General features: G+C 28.0%; 1 protein-coding gene across 1 annotated transcript in view; it reads left to right on the top strand.

Moving 5' to 3' along the window:
* Positions 1-646: 646 nt before the first annotated feature.
* Positions 647-19,150, top strand: part of LOC100215649 (polyunsaturated fatty acid 5-lipoxygenase) — a 31,767-nt gene continuing 13,263 nt past the window's right edge. The window contains exons 1-8 of the mRNA XM_065811084.1: positions 647-1,303; positions 6,120-6,164; positions 6,356-6,484; positions 6,594-6,691; positions 6,806-6,938; positions 8,020-8,115; positions 11,637-11,733; positions 18,236-18,353. Coding sequence (XP_065667156.1) covers positions 725-1,303; positions 6,120-6,164; positions 6,356-6,484; positions 6,594-6,691; positions 6,806-6,938; positions 8,020-8,115; positions 11,637-11,733; positions 18,236-18,353 — 1,295 coding nt within the window. The 5' untranslated portion in view covers positions 647-724. The remainder of the gene's footprint in view (positions 1,304-6,119; positions 6,165-6,355; positions 6,485-6,593; positions 6,692-6,805; positions 6,939-8,019; positions 8,116-11,636; positions 11,734-18,235; positions 18,354-19,150) is intronic.

Here is a 19,150-nt window from a genome sequence, read left to right as displayed (position 1 = left end):
TTAATGTTTTATACTTTTAAGAAATAGCATATAATATACGGATAGATTAGTGTCCTACTTTCATAGATTTCTATTATATTTTATTAACTCAGTAAAGCCAAACATAAGGAGTTTTTAAATATTATCAAAATAATGTAAAGTTTAATTTATGGCCAAGTTTTTGAAAGAAGAAAGTTCCAGCATAAACAAAGTAATTCTAAATAGAAATATTAGACAGTTTTAATTTTTTCTCATGACATAATAAAAGGTATTATCAACAAAAAGATTAACCGGACACCGTTAATGTCACAAATGCATTAACATTATCAGTTGAGGCAGCCATTACAAAAAAAGTTTAGTTTAGACTTAAAAGAGTAAGATTTAGTCTAAATAGTGCTAAATGTTAAGAAGAAGTTAATAAAAGTTGAAAAGATTAAAACTTTGGATTAGATAAATTGAATAAAGGATTTAAACAAAGAATACTTTGTTTATGTATTACAATATCTTTCAATAAATCCTGAATGCTTTTTACGTTACTATATACTTTTTGTGTTTTTAAAAGATATAATATTTTTTATATTTTTTTGTATTTTTAAAAAATATTGTAACTACATGTTTTATATGGCTTTTCATGCACATATGTGTTTGTGTAAGGAAGTATGTATATAAAAGTTGTTAATAATAGTTATATGTCTGTTAAGATTATGCAAAAAAACATGATCAACAATTTAAGTGTAACAATTTAATGGGGACTACACCATCAAGAAATAAAATAGACTTTGAAATTGTAATCAAAACTGGTGATGTAAAGGGAGCTGGCACTGATAGCAATGTTTATTGTTGTTTGATAGACTGTAAAGGAAATAAATCACGTGATCTACTGTTGGATGTCAAATGGAGAAATGATTTTGAAAAAGGAAGCATTGATTTATTTAAAATCAGAAATGTTCCCAATATTGGAAAACTTGAATCAATTGAACTATGGAGAGATGATAAAGGAATAAATGATGATTGGTATCTTGAGTATGCACAAGTTAAACAGATAACTGGAGTCTTAGCAAATGATTTAGTAAATGAAAGTATTTTATGTAATGGTTTTAGGTACCCAAAAAGCAATAAAAATGTAAATGACAATATATTCAAAAACTTTCTTTTACCATTTCCATGTCATCGATGGATTAAAGCAAATAAAAAGTATGTATTATATGCTTATGATTCATTGTTGCCTCAATTTGATCCACGAACAGAGCAGCGAAAAGAAGAGTTAGAGGATAAAAAGAACAAGTATGCTTTTTCGGAATCATCTGCTGGCATGCCAAGGAGGGTAAAGATGCTTTACTTTTACTCACAATTTTTTTATAATATGTAGATTTATTAAATAAGTTAATACAATAATATTCATTCTGTTAAAATTAAAGAATATTTTTTTTACATGTATAAAATAAAATAGCATATAATTTATTTTTCTATAATCTTTAACAAAAGTAACAATTAAATTGACATTTTTTTAAACTATAAAAACATTTTTCCAACTCTTAGCTTTTGTCTAACTTTTTGCAGAAATATTTAAGAAATTTATTTGTCAATGGTGTTTGTTAACTTGTAATATTAATAATCATTGTTTCTGTGTCCATATATTTTTTAAAATTTAGTGTTGCAGCAAGACTTAAGTATAAATTATAAAATTACAAATAAATAAAATTAATTTAATCAAAGTTTTAAAAATTTAGATATGCAATATAAAGTTTAATTTTTTTCTAAACATCTTCGCTTCCAACAAGGCTGCAAGCAGCCACTAATTAAAGTTGGAAGTTACTGAAAGAGAAAAGATAAAGATTGTAGAGCAAGATAACCACTGATGGACGACTTAAAGGATTGCAAATTATATGAATCAGGAAAACAAGATGAAGGAAGCGAATTCCAAAGAGCTGATGTTCGAGGAAAAAAACTAGATGAATAAGCGTTTTTGGAGCACTCAGGAACAGTCACAGAAAAAGGATAAGACTTAATTGAGTAACACGAGAATGAATTTTAGTAGATGGCACAAGAGACGGTAGCTCTTTAGAGCATGCCCATTATAGTATTTGTAGAAAAGAGAAAGAGAAGCAACATTACAACGATGTGATAATTGTTGGAGGTTGGCTGAAGAGCAGGTCCAACTATGTTTACAATGTGTTTTTGTACCTTGTCTAAAGGAGAAAGAAAGTGTCGAGCTCGATAAAGAGATGCAATCTTAACAGATGCTAATTTTGCAACAGATTTGATATATGGTTTCCAAGAAAGATTAGAAGTAAGAGTTAATCCTAGAAGGTGAAGGGTAGATGACTAATCAAGTACATCTTCATAAAAATATGAGTACTCGAGTACCTCGAGTACATCGAGTACTCTTCATAAATATACAAAGATCTAAATTATTGCAATAATAATTGGCTGAAAAAATTGAGTTTTATCTGAATTAAAGTTCACCAGCCACTGTGAGGCCCATGCTGTAGCAGAAGTGACATCCTTTTCAAGCTCAAATGCCCCTTCCAAGCAATCAGAGAGTGTCGGCTTCTTATCATGACAAAAATAAATGGTAGTATCATCAGTGAACAATGCCACCTTAGATGTGAGAATATCTGGAAGATTGTTAATGTAAATTGAAAAGAGTATAGGGCCAAGAATTGAACCTTGAGAAACCCCTGACATTACAGAATAAGAAAAACAGTGCTGTCCATCAAGGACAACTTTTATACTACGATTGGAAAGGCAGGATTCAATAATCTTATAGGTGTTACCAGATACGCCATAAGAAGAAAGCTTATGGAGAAGACCAGCATGCCAAACTTTGTGAAAAGCTTTTGAAATGTCATTGGTTATTACTGTTAGCAAATCAGCTGTAGAACGAGACGATCGAAATCCATATTGATGATTGGAAAGTAGGTTAATAGATTCAAGATAAGAGATTAGGTGTTTGTTAATTAAAGATTTAAAAACCTTGCTTATGATAGGAAGAAGACTAATGGGATGGTAGTTAGACAAATCAGATCGCTTTCCAGAATTTTTGAAAATAGAGATAACAGATGCCGCTTTCCAGCAGGCTGGAAAACAAGACTCTGATAAGCACTTGTTGAATAGTTTTGAAAGTAAAGAGAACACTTTTGCAAGACTATAACAGGTATGTTGTCCGGGCCACAAGCTGTAGAAGAAAATCTAAGCAGGAAATCTTTAGATACAGAAGCTGGAGTGATACGATTATGGTTATATCAGGTAGAATGCAATACGGCTATATCAGGTACAAAATGTAATTTGGCTATATCAGGTAGAACACAACTAGTGGAATCAAGAGATGATATTGATGAAAAGTTCTTAGCAAACAATTCAGCTTTGTCTTTAGGTGAGGTGACAAGGTCTGAATCATACAAGAGAGGTGGAATTACAGATTTGCCCTTATTATTGAAACTATTAAAGATTCTCCAGATGTCACGAGAGCCTAATTTTTGTGATGAAATACGAGATTTTATGACCTTAGAATAGCGGGCTTTGGCGTAAGACAAAACCTTTTTACAATGGTTTCTAGCAGTAATAAACATGTCTGTTTTCTGAGTGTCTGTTAATAAACATGTCTGTTTTCTATTTGAGTTATGGATTAAGAAAGGCTAAAGTTGTGGGCTTTAATGCCTAGAGAGTCACTGACACTAGAGCCAAGCCATTCAGTTTGATGAGCAATCAAGTCACCGACAACAATTTTAGCTGATGGATAAAGAGAGAGGGCTTGGTCAATATGATCAGAAATAACATTGAAAAGAGTGCAGTCTTGAGATAAAGGAGAGTGATAAGACAAAGAAAAAGGCAATAGAGTATATAGGTGCTAAACCAAAGCACATAAAAGATTAGTCTGTGGATTCAAACCTAATTTCCCAACAATAGGGTGAATTCTTATAAATGTAAATGCCCAGACCAAGCTTGTGACTATTGGAGTCTTTACGAATTAAAGGAAGATAACCATCAACACCAAGATCCCAAGATGAGACAGCTTAACTCAAATTAGTCTCACAAAGAGCAAGTAGGTTTGGTGAACTTTGCAAGAGATAAGACTTAACAGAAGAAAAGTTACTTCGAAGATACTTGGTGATGATGATGGTTATTTGTGTTTATAGTTTTTGTTACTTTATTCATTTTTAAAATTGTTAAAGAACTTGACTCAAAGCATAGATAGTACTCAGTACACTGTTTATTAACCCAAGCAATTGCCTCTTTACTATTAATAAACCCTAAGCCGTAACAAAGGGCTCCAAATGTGGCCTTGGCAATGCACACCAAAAGTACTAACAGGGACACTATCCATGCGCAACATGGCACTTTTAATTCTTTGATATTTTTCAGCTGTTGATGAAATCAGCCTCTCTGAGAGCTATAATAGAATTCAGGAAACCTCACTACCAGCCGGCCTCAGAACCATAAAACTGTGTTTTAGAGCTGTACCCTCATTAGGAGATAATAGAATGAGTTGCCTAGTCATAAAAACAGAGACACAAGCAAAACCCATGCATTAAGTCAAGAAGATCCAGGATTCAACATCCTAAACTGGAAACAATGTATTAAAAATACATCTGCACCAGCCTAATAGATGAAGAAGGGGTGCAAGGCTGCTCAACAGATAGAATCTGTTTATCCCTTAAGTCTTTGCCTAGAAGGCCTTCTACAAGACAGTAGCCGGATGCATTTAACATCTGCCCAAAATGAGTATTTTTATCTAGACACCATCTCTATTCAACCAAGAGCCCCAAGGCAGGGGGTGTTTTATGTTGGAGTTGGCATCTCCTAGCCTTTGCCTAAAAATGTGTATTCTACAAGGCAGCAGGACATGAATTTAATTTAAACTTTATTTTACATTGGTAATATAAACTTAATTTAAGTTGTAAAATTTATAGGTAAATAAATAAATAAAAATACAAATACTTGCTACAAAAAATTTATAACTAACAATTATCGGTGAAATACATTTATATATACATAGGCTTGGGCTGTTCCATGAAAACATGAGATAGGCTTGTAAAAAACCATCTCAGATTTTCTTCATACTTTGTCAAAATGGTCACATTCATCAGAATGCTTCATGAAATTTTAGCTTTATTATCAATCGACTTTTAAGATATTACTTCAAGTTCATTTATTTTAAAGGATTTATTTGTTTAGTGTTGTTTATGTTTTACAAATTATTGTACAATCATACAAATGACCATGCTGAATATTTGCACCTGTATGGTATTTTTCTTCCTTAAAAGTATTTTCCTATATCTGTATTATCTGTATTAACATCTTTTTTATACAAATATTATTTACAGCCTAGTAAGTGTGAGAGTCTTATGAAAGAACTTTGCTATTTTTGTTGCAGTAAAGATGTTGCTTTTCCAGCATATATTTTCGCGATCTGGTAAATTTGAGTTAATTAGCTCTTTGTAGTTTTTTTGATGGTATTGGTATGTTCTTTTTGATTTTATTGGTATGTTCATTTTGATGGTATGTTCTTCATTGAGTTGTTATAGAAATGTTTCATAATTGGAATTATTTATTATAACAAAATATATTAGAGAGTGCTCAATAAGAAGAAACATTATTGTTGTAGTAATTATATGAATATTTTTTGAGACAAACAGTGGGCGTGATGTTTAGTGGATGGTCGTCTATCCGTCGCTTTGTTCCAAAAACAAGAAAATTTGGATTCTTCCTCTGTCCACAATACATTTCACCAGTCTGTTTCTGTCTAATTTTTATGAGCTAGAGCCATTAAAGTCAAAGTCATAAAAAGTATTATAAACTTTCTCAAACTTACTTTTGATCAAGTATGTTTGAGAAAGTTTATAATACACAAACGAAAAAAACATGTTGTATTATTCATTTCAAAAACACATTAGTACATTTTAATCAAATTAGTTTATGATTTTGCAAACGATTTTAAAATTTAATGTCAATTATTATAAATAAAAAATAATTAACATTATTAACTGACCGGAAACATTTGCCAGACAGTGTATATATAGAAAAAGAACAATAGCGCTATATAACACTATATAAAAATAATATTAAAAAAATCAGAAATAAATGATAACATAAATTTTACTATTTTTATAACAAAATTTTCATTGTTATTTCTAAAGGTTGCAAATTGCCCACGTGAAGAGAACTTTAGTAATGATTATAAGGTCAGTTTTTATGTAATTTTATTGGTCCACAATTCTTTTCTTACTTGACTGCAGTTTTTATGTAGTTTTATTGGTGTTTTTGATTAATGTTTATGTTTTGATAAATTATATTATGCTAAGTATATTTGGAACAATTGTTTTATATCATTTTATTTTGACATAGTTGTAAGAATTATATATTTTGTCTTAAGTGGGATATACTTGGTAGAAAGATAAAACTACTGGCTCAATCTAAACTTACTCGTTTATTGACTTCTGATAAATGGAATAGCTTAGATAACTTTCTTCACATTTATAAAGGCACATTTGATATACCTCACGTATGTTTTAAAAGTTTTTTAAAAAATTTTTAAAAGTTGTTGTACCTATTGAACTTATTGAGTTTTTCACTTTTTTTTTTTTTAACTTTTTCCATATTTTTTATTGAAGGGTTATTATAATTGGGATTCTGATGTAAAATTTGGTGAGCAGCGTTTGCGTGGCTGTAACCCAACATTAATTCAACTGTGCACTAAAGTACCTGATAAGTAACTTGTTGTTTTTATTATGCTTTTTTAACTAATTATTTTTTATTATTTTAAAAAGTTAATAATTTTTGTTTGGTTTCTAACTTTTAGTATAATTTTTGTTTTGTTTTTTAGTTTTGCTGTATCAAATGAAATGGTTGGTCCGTTTTTGGATGGTTCAACTTTTGACATGGCCATTGAAAAAAAAGAGATATTTTGGGTTAATCTTGGTTTCTTAGATAACTTGTGTTGTAAAAATGCTAGAAAAGTATGCTTATACATATTATTATGATATCTATCCAAAAAATTATCATAATATACTATCCAGAAAAATATTCAATATATTACTTAACTTATTTTAAAAGTACTTAGAAATTTGATGTCAAAAATTTGTTGTCGAAACTAACACTAAATAACAAGTTTTTCTCCATTTATTCAATTACTATAGCTATTTATTTAAATGATACAACAATTATTTGTTTAATTAGATAAATATTATAACCTTGCACTAAAAGTATTTATCTAATTAAATAAATAATTATTATATCATTTAAATAAATAGCTATAATAGTTAAATAAAGGGAGAAAAAATTTTATTTAGTGTTAGTTTAGAAAATAAATTTTTGACATCAAATTTCTGAGTACTTTTAAAATAAATTAAGTAACATATTGAATATTTTTGTAGATTGTTTAGATTGACATAACAGAAGATATATTTGCTGGAAAAACTTTTACTGAAGAAATTTTAATGAAATTTACTTTTATGATTTTGAATTCAAAATATGATAATAAATTAAGCTAAAATCAAAGTTTATGGTTGAACTGTTAAAAAAGAAATAGTGAATTTTTTATTAATGTTAAATTAAAAAGTAAAAATTGCAAAAATAATTTAAACATTAAAATTTTTGTATGATTCCATTGACAATTAGTGTGATACAAATTTGCTAATGGAATCATACAAAAATTTATTGATACAATGATTCTACTAGTTTTATTTTGATACTAACTAGTAGAATTGCCACAATAAAAAATTAATGAAAATAAAAGTGACTTGTTAAAGACTTCTTGATGTAGCTTTATTCTTTATAGAACAAGACGTACTCTTTAGAGGCCATTTATGAGTATGAGCATAGGGAAAGTTAAGACGCATTAAAATGAAAAATAAGTGGTATGCTTCTTTTGAAATATAAACTTGGTTTCTCCTTTTCAAATATAATTAAAAATTTGTTCAATATACATTAGCACATTATTTTTGTTTTGATATGGTAATATATCAAGCTGTTTTGATATGTTTATATATCATGTTGATTTGATATGTTTATATCATTGAAATGTTGCATTATTTTAAGATTTGCTCACCAATGGCACTTTTTCATGCTAAGAAAAATGGAGACTTGATTCCGATTGCAATTCAACTGTTTCAGGAGCCTTCTTCTATCAATCCGGTAAGTTTGTAAATTTTTTATTAGTCTTCTCTTATCAATCCAATAAATATGTATGAAGTAAAAAAAAAAAAGGAAATTAATTGTAAGGACAATGATTGCTTTATTTAAACTCACAAAAAATCAAAGCTATAACAAAACTTTTTGTTTTTAATTTTTTGTAATTTTAAATAGACTAGTATTACATATTGATTTATAAAGATAATGCAAAATAAGGTTGCATATAAGCAGAAATAAAATTGATTATCTTATTTATTATTATTTTATATTTATACTGATTAGACATTAACATTCCATTATTTTTCAAGTAAAGTTAAATGTGATACCCATGTAATTCTCATTCTAGTTGGCTTAATTAGCATTATTTTTAATAAATATTAGATGGGTTATTAGAAATGCGAACTGCTATAAAACAAAATATAACAGGTTCAAAAACCAATGATGTAAACATAGATTTGAATATTAAAAAGTTGGAAATGTAATAATACAATAGTTTTTACTACATCTTTTAATGATAAATGTATATAATAAGGAATAATATTAACCAAAATCCTTGTAGGATTTGCTTTTCAATGCAAATGCTAGAAGAAGTTAACACTGAATACCCTTGCCTCTGGGGCTCTTGATTAAATCAAGGTTAAAAATGGTGTCTATAATAATACTCATCTTCGGCATGTGTTAATTGCATCCAGTAGTTTGCAGAGAGGCTGATTCCATAAATAGCTGTAAAATATTCGAAGTATCAAAAGTGCCATGTTGCTCATAGGTGGTGTCCTTGTTAGTACTTTTGATGTTCAAAAGGCCTCATAAGAAGCTCTTTGTTATGACTTTTTCGCAGGACTGGAGACAACTGCATAGCTTATTGCTTAAGATGCTGTGTCATGCATGCATGGATGTCATGCACATTCTAAGATTGAATCAAGTTCTCTAGTAACTTAAAACATGATTAAAGTATCTAAAACTATTAAACATACGAAACCAATGATGCCACTAATTTGTTGCCATCTATCTTGTAAGAATATTTGTGCTGTTTGTAGTAACTTTTTTACCCATTGAATCTTAGCTCTTGCAAAATTTACCAGGTGTTTTTTTCACTTTGTGAGACTAATTCTAATGTTTCATTAGAATTAGTCCATGCTTGGTCTATATTAGAATTCTTCATTCAAATTAGTTTATAGATCATGCTTGACTTCTGCTTGCTTGCGCATGCTTGACTGATATTTACACATCAGTTCATTAATTTATTGTAAAATCGGGTTTGAATTCTCTGACCATTCTTTAATGTGCTTTTGTTTAGCACTTTTTCACTATATCACCTTTATTTTTTATCACTCTCTTACTTCTCAAAACTTCTTTTCAAAGTTATTTTTGATCAAGTTGACTGAGCTCTATCTTTTTATCCTTCAACCATTGTTTTTTTTATTGGTAACTTTAATGCATACTATAATGAACAGCTTTACTACCACTGACCCTGCACTAAAACTTTTATATTTCTTGATCTTTTACTCATATAGTTAACTTTGTAACTTAGTTTTCTGACAACCTTAACTACTTACCTTCACTCTGACCTTTGCTTATGTCTGTTTCTCTTTGTTCTTATGTGGGTGGTTTAAACTGATGCATAAAATTGTAAAACATTTACACTGGTATTTATAAGTATGAAAATAAATGGGAATAGATTTATAAGCATTTTATTTGATTTACAAATATTTTACAAATGTTTTTTTAGCGTGTTTTAGCTTTAGAGTTTAAAAACAAGTAATATTATATATAAGTAATATTTAAACGAACAAAAAATATATATATATATGTATATACATATATATATAATATATTTTATGCAACCCTCGGAATTAGGAAAAATGAGGTTGGCAATAATTTGCCAACCTCAATCTTTTTGAGGTCGGCATCAGGTCGGCAAAAATTATTTGATACAAAGGTCTAACCATAAAACTTTAAAACGAGGTCGGCAATTTTTTGCCAATCTCACATACTTTAAGTTAGGTAGTTAGGTCGGCAGTTAGGTCGGCATTGCCAAATGCCGACCCTTATTCCGAGGGTTGTATATATATACATATATATATATATATATACATATATATATATATATATATATATATATACATATATATATATATATATACATACATATATATACATATATATATATATATACATATATATATACATATATATATATACATATATATATATACATATATATATATTAGGGCTGGTACTGATTAATTTTTTTTTGTTCGATTAATCGTCTAAAATTTTAATCGATTAATCGATTAATTTCGATTAATTCTGAAGTCGACAGAATGACCTGCGTTTCACCACTGGTGAGGTGAAGTTGTTATCGGTAAACGTTAACTAACTCGACATATCAATAGCTTTTGATAAGGTCTGGCATGTTGATCTTCTCCATAGTTTGCTTCATACGGTGTATCTGAAAAGGTTTTTGAGAATAATAAACCATTTCTTTTTTAACTACAATATTAAAGTTGTCCTTGAAGGTCAGCATTCCTTTTCACTTCTAAGGATTCCATTCTTGGTCCTGTATTTTCCTCATCTATGTTAATGATCTTTCTGACAACCTTACATATAAAATGACTCTATTTGCTGACAAAACAATTTTTTCTTCCGGTCTAACCGAACGCAAAATTCATAACTTTTGTGAATGCTAAGACAACCAATCTTGAATTTGATCCTTCTTCTGTGACAACTTGGGGCTTACAGTGGCTGCTGATTTTAACCCAAATAAAACTTTTTACTGCAAAAAGTTATTACAATATTGTTGATATTCCTATTATTAAGTTTTCCACTTTATGTCTTTATGAATTACCGTTCACAACTGAACTCTCACAAAAATTGCATATACAATCCATTGGTAACTTAGCACCTGTTAAGGTTGCTTTTTTTTTTTCAGACTTGCTATTACCTTGCTCCTGGTTTCATTCTTTACCTCTACAAATTTATTATTTGTCTGTTGAAATTGTTTTCATATTCAGGCTGATTCTTCAATTTATGCTTTGTCTGCAAAAACATTTTAAATTTAGTTGGACTTTCTCTAACTGTCAAGTTTGAGCCTTTCTCACATCATCATAAGGTTGCATCTCTTTTTTATTTCTACAAATACTATACGGTTGCTGTTCAAACAAGCTACCATCTTATATGGTTGCTGCTCAAACAAGCTATCATCAACCAAAACTTGTATGACTTGTCATTCATCAAAGTTGCATCTTTTTACTTTATCTTTCCCTTTATACTCTAAAAACTTTTAACTATCTAGCACATCAATTCTTTGGAGTTCTCTTCATCTTCATGTTTTCCTCAAACAACGATCAACTTCTCAGTTTACAGTTTTTTAAATCTTTTTTCAACCATTTTCTTTCTCTTTAAAAGTGTTCTTTGTTTTTTTGGTAACTTCTAACTCAAATAGCAGTTGCCTTAAGCCTTTTTACGAGTGAATTGGTTAAAAAAATGATTATTAGTTCAAAATAAATTTTTTTTTTATTTAGGTATTTCTTCCAAGTGATCCACCTTATACATGGATGTTGGCTAAAATGTATTTCAATAACGCTGATTGTGCTGTACATCAATCTTGTACACATCTTGGTATGTATGTCAAGCCTGTACACATCTTGGTATCTTCTGCTATTAAGAATGTTTATTTTATAAGCTGTTATACTGTTTTCTTTTTGTCATTTATTAGTATCCTTAAATATTATTATATTTATTGTGTATATATTTTAACTTAATAAAAAGTTTTTATAATAAAATTTTTGCAAAAAATGAAAAATATATATTTTTTATTTTGTCTACTTTTTTTACCTTCTCTAATAATATTCTAATAATAATATATTTTTTATCATTTATATTAATTTTTATTTTTCAATATTATCTAAAATATGAAAATTAATAATAAATTTATTTTTATATATTATTATCTCTATTTTTATATATTATTATCTTTATTTTTATTATCATTTTTTAACATTTTAATCAGGTTTTAACAACTTTAAACTCTGAGACTTCTTTTAGCAAAAAACACTGCGTTTCTTTTGTGCAGTACAATATAATTATACAGTACAGTATAACTATATAATACATTAAAATGTGTAATAACTTTTATTTTATTTTTTTGTCTTCATTTTACATCATAAATAACTAGCTTGTGCTTTATATATATTTTGATCAAACTCATTTCTACCATGCTCCTTAAAATAATCCAGAAAGATTTGTATGAAGAATCATTCTAGAATGGTCTTGGCAATGTCACCATTCCAGCAAGTCTTTTACACGCATCATATGTTTAGCTTTTTCATTTCAACATTGGCAATTTCTCTGCTTTTTCCCTGTATAGAAAATGCAAGCAAAAGGTAGAGATATTGCTGCTATTTCACTCTTTTTTACTGAATTGTCCACTGCATCTTTTGCATGCACAAGGTCCTAAACATTCTGAACAAGTCTGCATCAAGTCTTAGTAGCAATTGAACATGGTGAATATGCATTTTCTTAATAGCTTTCTGGCAGAAAAAGATTATGCTTCTCTAGCTCCCAGTCTTAATTTACAAAAATCTTCTAAAGAATTAATGGAATATGTACCCAAGCACCCGAATATTTTTGAAACTACCTTTACTGGTTTCAAATAAATTATTTAGACCTTTCACATTTCAATTGTATTATGTCAACTGATATTGTATCTGCTGTCACCAAAGTAAAAGTTTTTCATTGTTTCTTCCAACTTTTTAAAAATATTTTTGGCTTTTTATATGTTGTTTTATATCTTCAGTACTTCAAAGGAAAACTCAAAAGATTATACAATCTTATGTATTCAGGCATTCTTTTTATGATTGCATCAATTAATATTTGCACAAAAGTTACTTATTTTTTTAATTTTTTTTTTTTAAATCAATTTTATTTTATTTTACTGCAGGATAATTTTAGGATTTATTTTCAAAGCTGCCAAAAGTTTTGTTATAAAATGTTTTTTTTTTTTAATTTTACAAAAAACATTTAACATTTTACTCTGTATACAAATAAAGTAAAATAGCATATGGTTAAAGTACACTTTACTGTATGTAAAGTGCACTTTACTACATGTAAAGTAGAAGATATTGATAACTCATTTAGGCACTATAATATAATAATTCTAATCTAGTTAGTTAAAGATCTGTTTGATTAGCAACTGCTCTATTTTATCAAATTAGAATATAATCTTATGAATTTTATAGTCAATTTTCAGGTACATTCTTCAGTTTCTTTGATATGTGAATATAATTGTACCATAAAAAAGCACATAAAGTACACACAGACACAAATTCTATCTATCAATCTACTATTCCAAAAAAGTAAATAATTGGTAGGATTTTAAACCACCACACTGCAGCAAGTCATCAAATTTTACTTGAAAATCTTGAAGAAAATGCAGAGGAGAGATGAATGTGCAATTAGTTTTAGAAAATTCTGACAATTGTGAATGGTAGAAAAAAAATAATATAAAGTAAATTGTGAAGACGATGGTAGGTCCAGATAAGAGTCTAGAACTCTTATTTGCAAATTTAAACAATCATGGTAAAAGAGCAGATAAGAGTCTAGAACTCTCATCTGTTCTTTTACCATGATTGTTTAAATTTTCAATAGTTTTAAATTGATTTTTTATAAGAGACTACTTAGTTACTTTTATTGATTATTTTTAATTGTGCATACATAGGTAATTTTTATTAAAAAAAAAATGCGCTTCAATTTAATGATATGCAAGTAATTAAACTTCTTTTATGCACCTACCATCGTCTTCACAATTTACTTTATGTTATTTTTTTTCTACCATTCACAATTCTCAGAATTTTCTATAACTAATTGCACATTCGTCTCTCCTCTGCATTTTCTTCATGATTTTCAAGTAAAATTCGATGACTTGCTGCTCAGTGTGGTGGTTTAAAATCCTACCAATTATTTACTTTTTTGGAATAGTAGATTGATAAATAGAATTTGTTGTTTATTTTTAGATATTGTTAGATTTAACTGAAATAAAGTAGGTTGTTTGTACTTTTTACTAAGTGACAGAAATTGTTTTTCTAAGCATTTAGTAATGTAAATTAATAATTAAATAATTAAAAATAAATTAATTTAACTTCAAAGTTTGATTTAGTATGAAAAATTTAATTCAACAACTTTAAATAGGCCCCTTCCTCCATTTACTTAAAATTGTCAAATGCTTTTTATCACTTTGAATTATAATAGTATTAATTACCTGGAAGCTTTGCATTATCTTTTTTTAAGATCATTCCTCCACTTTAAATTTTAAACAAATATGTAACTTACATTCTACTACATTTTCTAATCCTAATATAAAAATATTGGAGTTAAATTTTATTTATTTATTTATTTATTTTTAAACATCTTCGGTTCCAACAAGGCTGCAAGCAGCCACTAATTAAAGTTGGAAGTTACTGAAAGAGAAAAGATGAAGATTGTAGAGCGAGATAACCATTGATGGACGACTTAAAGGATTGCAAATTATATGAATCAGGAAAACAAGATGAAGGAAGCGAATTCCAAAGAGCTGATGTTCGAGGAAAAAAGCTAGATGAATAAGCGTTTTTGGAGCACTCAGGAACAGTCACAGAAAAGGGATGAGACTTAATTGAGTAACACGAGAATGAATTTTAGTAGATGGCACAAGAGACGGTAGCTCTTTAGAGCATGCCCATTATAGTATTTGTAGAAAAGAGAAAGAGAAGCAACATTACAACGATGTGATAATTGTTGGAGGTTGGCTGAAGAGCAGGTCCAACTATGTTTACAATGTGTTTTTGTACCTTGTCTAAAAGAGAAAGGGCATCGTTAGAAGATCCGCCCTAGATATGGCAACAATATTCCATACAAGGCCGGATTTGAGATTTGCAGAGATAGAGAATAAAATCAGGAGTAAGAAAGTGTCGAGCTCGATAAAGAGATGCAACATTAGCAGATGCTAATTTTGCAACAGATTTGATATATGGTTTCCAAGAAAGATTGGAAGTAAGAGTTAATCCTAAACGATGAAGAGTTGATGACTCATTGAGTACTGTTCATAAATATAGGAAGATCTAAATTATTGTGATAAGGATTGGCTGAAAAAAATTGAGTTTTATCTGTATTGAAGTTCACCAGCCACTGTAAGCCCCATGCTGTAGCAAAAGTGAGATCCTTTTCAAGCTCAAATGCCCCCTCCAAGCAATCAGAGAGTGTTGATTTCTTATCACGACAAGAATAAATGGTAGTATTTAACATAATTTGTATTTTTATCATTTTCTAATAACGCTTCTAAAAAGTATTGCAGTTCAGTTCTGTTTTTTCCTCATCAAGAAATGAGAAATAAACAGAACTGTATCTGTACAAACATTGCGTGCATTCTTTCATAAAAGGCAACACTTGTCAAATAGAAACTTGCCAAAATAAAGAAACATTAAAAAAGATATTTTTTTTTTGTTTGTTCATTTAGGTAATTTTTATCAATCATTTTTTACTGATTTTTTTAATCAATGAATTTTTATTGTAATATTAAGAGAATTAAATTAAATTAAATTTTCTAATAACGCTTCTAAAAAGTATTGCAGTTCAGTTCTGTTTTTTCCTCATCAAGAAATGAGAAATAAACAGAACTGTATCTGTACAAACATTGTGTGCATTCTTTCATAAAAGGCAACACTTGTCAAATAGAAACTTGCCAAAATAAAGAAACATTAAAAAAGATATATTTTTTTTGTTTGTTCATTTAGGTAATTTTTATCAATCATTTTTTACTGATTTTTTTAATCAATGAATTTTTATTGTAATATTAAGAGAATTAAATTAAATTAAATTTTCTAATAACGCTTCTAAAAAGTATTGCAGTTCAGTTCTGTTTTTTCCTCATCAAGAAATGAGAAATAAACAGAACTGTATCTGTACAAACATTGTGTGCATTCTTTCATAAAAGGCAACACTTGTCAAATAGAAACTTGCCAAAATAAAGAAACATTAAAAAAGATATATTTTTTTTGTTTGTTCATTTAGGTAATTTTTATCAATCATTTTTTACTGATTTTTTTAATCAATGAATTTTTATTGTAATATTAAGAGAATTAAATTAAATTAAATTTTCTAATAACGCTTCTAAAAAGTATTGCAGTTCAGTTCTGTTTTTTCCTCATCAAGAAATGAGAAATAAACAGAACTGTATCTGTACAAACATTGTGTGCATTCTTTCATAAAAGGCAACACTTGTCAAATAGAAACTTGCCAAAATAAAGAAACATTAAAAAAGATATATTTTTTTTGTTTGTTCATTTAGGTAATTTTTATCAATCATTTTTTACTGATTTTTTTAATCAATGAATTTTTATTGTAATATTAAGAGAATTAAATTAAATTAAATTTTCTAATAACGCTTCTAAAAAGTATTGCAGTTCAGTTCTGTTTTTTCCTCATCAAGAAATGAGAAATAAACAGAACTGTATCTGTACAAACATTGTGTGCATTCTTTCATAAAAGGCAACACTTGTCAAATAGAAACTTGCCAAAATAAAGAAACATTAAAAAAGATATATTTTTTTTGTTTGTTCATTTAGGTAATTTTTATCAATCATTTTTTACTGATTTTTTTAATCAATGAATTTTTATTGTAATATTAAGAGAATTAAATTAAATTAAATTTTCTAATAACGCTTCTAAAAAGTATTGCAGTTCAGTTCTGTTTTTTCCTCATCAAGAAATGAGAAATAAACAGAACTGTATCTGTACAAACATTGTGTGCATTCTTTCATAAAAGGCAACACTTGTCAAATAGAAACTTGCCAAAATAAAGAAACATTAAAAAAGATATATTTTTTTTGTTTGTTCATTTAGGTAATTTTTATCAATTATTTTTTACTGATTTTTTTAATCAATGAATTTTTATTGTAATATTAAGAGAATTAAATTAAATTAAATTTTCTAATAACGCTTTATTGTAATATTAAGAGAATGTAGTTTTCTTTTAATAACTTTTTTTCTTCTGGTAATCTTAATTTCATCTCATTTGAGATGAAATTAAGATTACCAGAATTGATTGCCATTTCATCCTTGTTTTTTTTTTAATCTCAGCTATGCCATGCATCTAATATTTTTCAACAGAAACATCAACACCTGACACTCCTCCTTAATATTGAACAAAAAATCCATAGAACAATAGTTTGCATCTTCTGAAGCAAAATATACCCTTCTTTTTTCCACTATTTTAATTATTTGCTTTAAGCTAAAATGAGTTCAGTAATAAAAAATTCTTATGAATAATGTAATTTTTTTTTTTTTTGTTTAAATAGAAACTTGTGTAGCCACAAATTAGATAAGTGTAGCCAAAAATTAGTTTAAAGGGATCAGGGAGATCAGACTGATTCCTTTTTTGTGAAACAAAAAATATTTGCATCTCAGGACACTATTACTCTCCTTAAGTTAGTTTTTGTAGTTTTGTGAATGATCCTCTTTCAGAATTAACCAATTCAGTTGTCTCTCTCCATCTTCTCTAATGGAGTCCGAATAGTAAAGTTAAAAAATCTAGCTAATCTTTTCATTTTATCAGCTTTTGATTGACCCTGTGGTAGATGGTCTGTTGTTGCTTGGATCAAACCTGTTTATATCTAAAAATAATATATAAAAAAAGTTTCTTCTATTCAAGTTTTAATCACTGTTTATGTTGCCTATATATGCACTGCATCACTAAGTTAACGTCTTTTGTAGCATTTTTTTTTTATCATAACATTAAAAATTTTGATATATTTTGAGCATGGCATAAAGCCTTTTAATGTCTTCAAATTATTTATTAACCATCAAAGTATAGTTAATAAGTATAATCATGAAAAACATTTAAACATTTTCTAATTTATGGTTTACAACTTGTTTATTATATACTATAAAATTATATATTATATACTATAAAATTATATATTATATACTATAAAATTATATATTATATACTATAAAATTATATATTATATTCTATAAAATTATATATTATATACTATAAAATTATATATTAAATACTATAGAATTATACATTATATACTATAAAATTATATATTATACACTATAAAATTTTTCTACATTTTATGTTTAGGGTTTACTCATTTGGTTTGTGAGTCTGCGTGTGTCACAGTTCATCAAACTCTTTCTCCTTCACATCCTGTTTATCGCTTGTTAGCTCCTCATTTTTTATACTTAATTGCAATTAATAGGTATCTTTATTTTATAGTTTACTAGTTATTTTATAGTGTATTAGTTTAAAAATTCACTAATTTATACTGTGCATTTATACTGCTTTAGTTTATAATACTATAATAATTTATACTACTAACTTATGCTCTAATCATAGTAGAAAAGTATTACTCTAGTAATAATAAAAATTAAAAATGTATAGAGTACATCTATGCAATAGTGGATCAGTGGTGATTGCTCACATAACAAGTGAGAGGTATGGAGTTCAAACCTTGCCACATCCCCTATAGTACTATGCTGTCCTTGTTTTCTCTATACGGAAACCTTGTTTATAAAGGTTTGTTATTTGGAATCATAGGGTTAGGAAAGAATTGTAGAAACATAAATATCTTTCTTGAATGTAGTTGAACCCTTGATGGTAAATATGCCACTACATTCAGGTGGTGAATTTATAAAAAACAAGAAAAAGATATGTGTAGATACCTGTGTGTATTTGTTACATGAAAATCTTAAGGAGGTGCACTTGTAAAAAAAGTATAAGAGTACTGCTAAGGGAGCTAATGCAGACCCCTTTGAAAATATAGTCAAGACAGTTACTTTTTGTTTTATCCCTTCATCTATATCTCAATATCACCTGTGTTTGAAACATAAACCATGACTAATTTTCTGCATAGAAAAGCAAGTTGAGTGAGGTTTGACTTTGAGATCTCTCAGATATTCTAGCACTGTATAAAGAGGGAGTAAAAATTTAGGATCTGTTGAATAATAAATCTAACATAAAGTATTTATATAATAACAGTATAAAAAAATTATCATG

Source organism: Hydra vulgaris, chromosome 11 (assembly GCF_038396675.1).
Source record: "Hydra vulgaris chromosome 11, alternate assembly HydraT2T_AEP".
Lineage (NCBI taxonomy): Eukaryota > Metazoa > Cnidaria > Hydrozoa > Anthoathecata > Hydridae > Hydra > Hydra vulgaris.
This window is presented reverse-complemented; position numbering and strand designations above follow the sequence as displayed.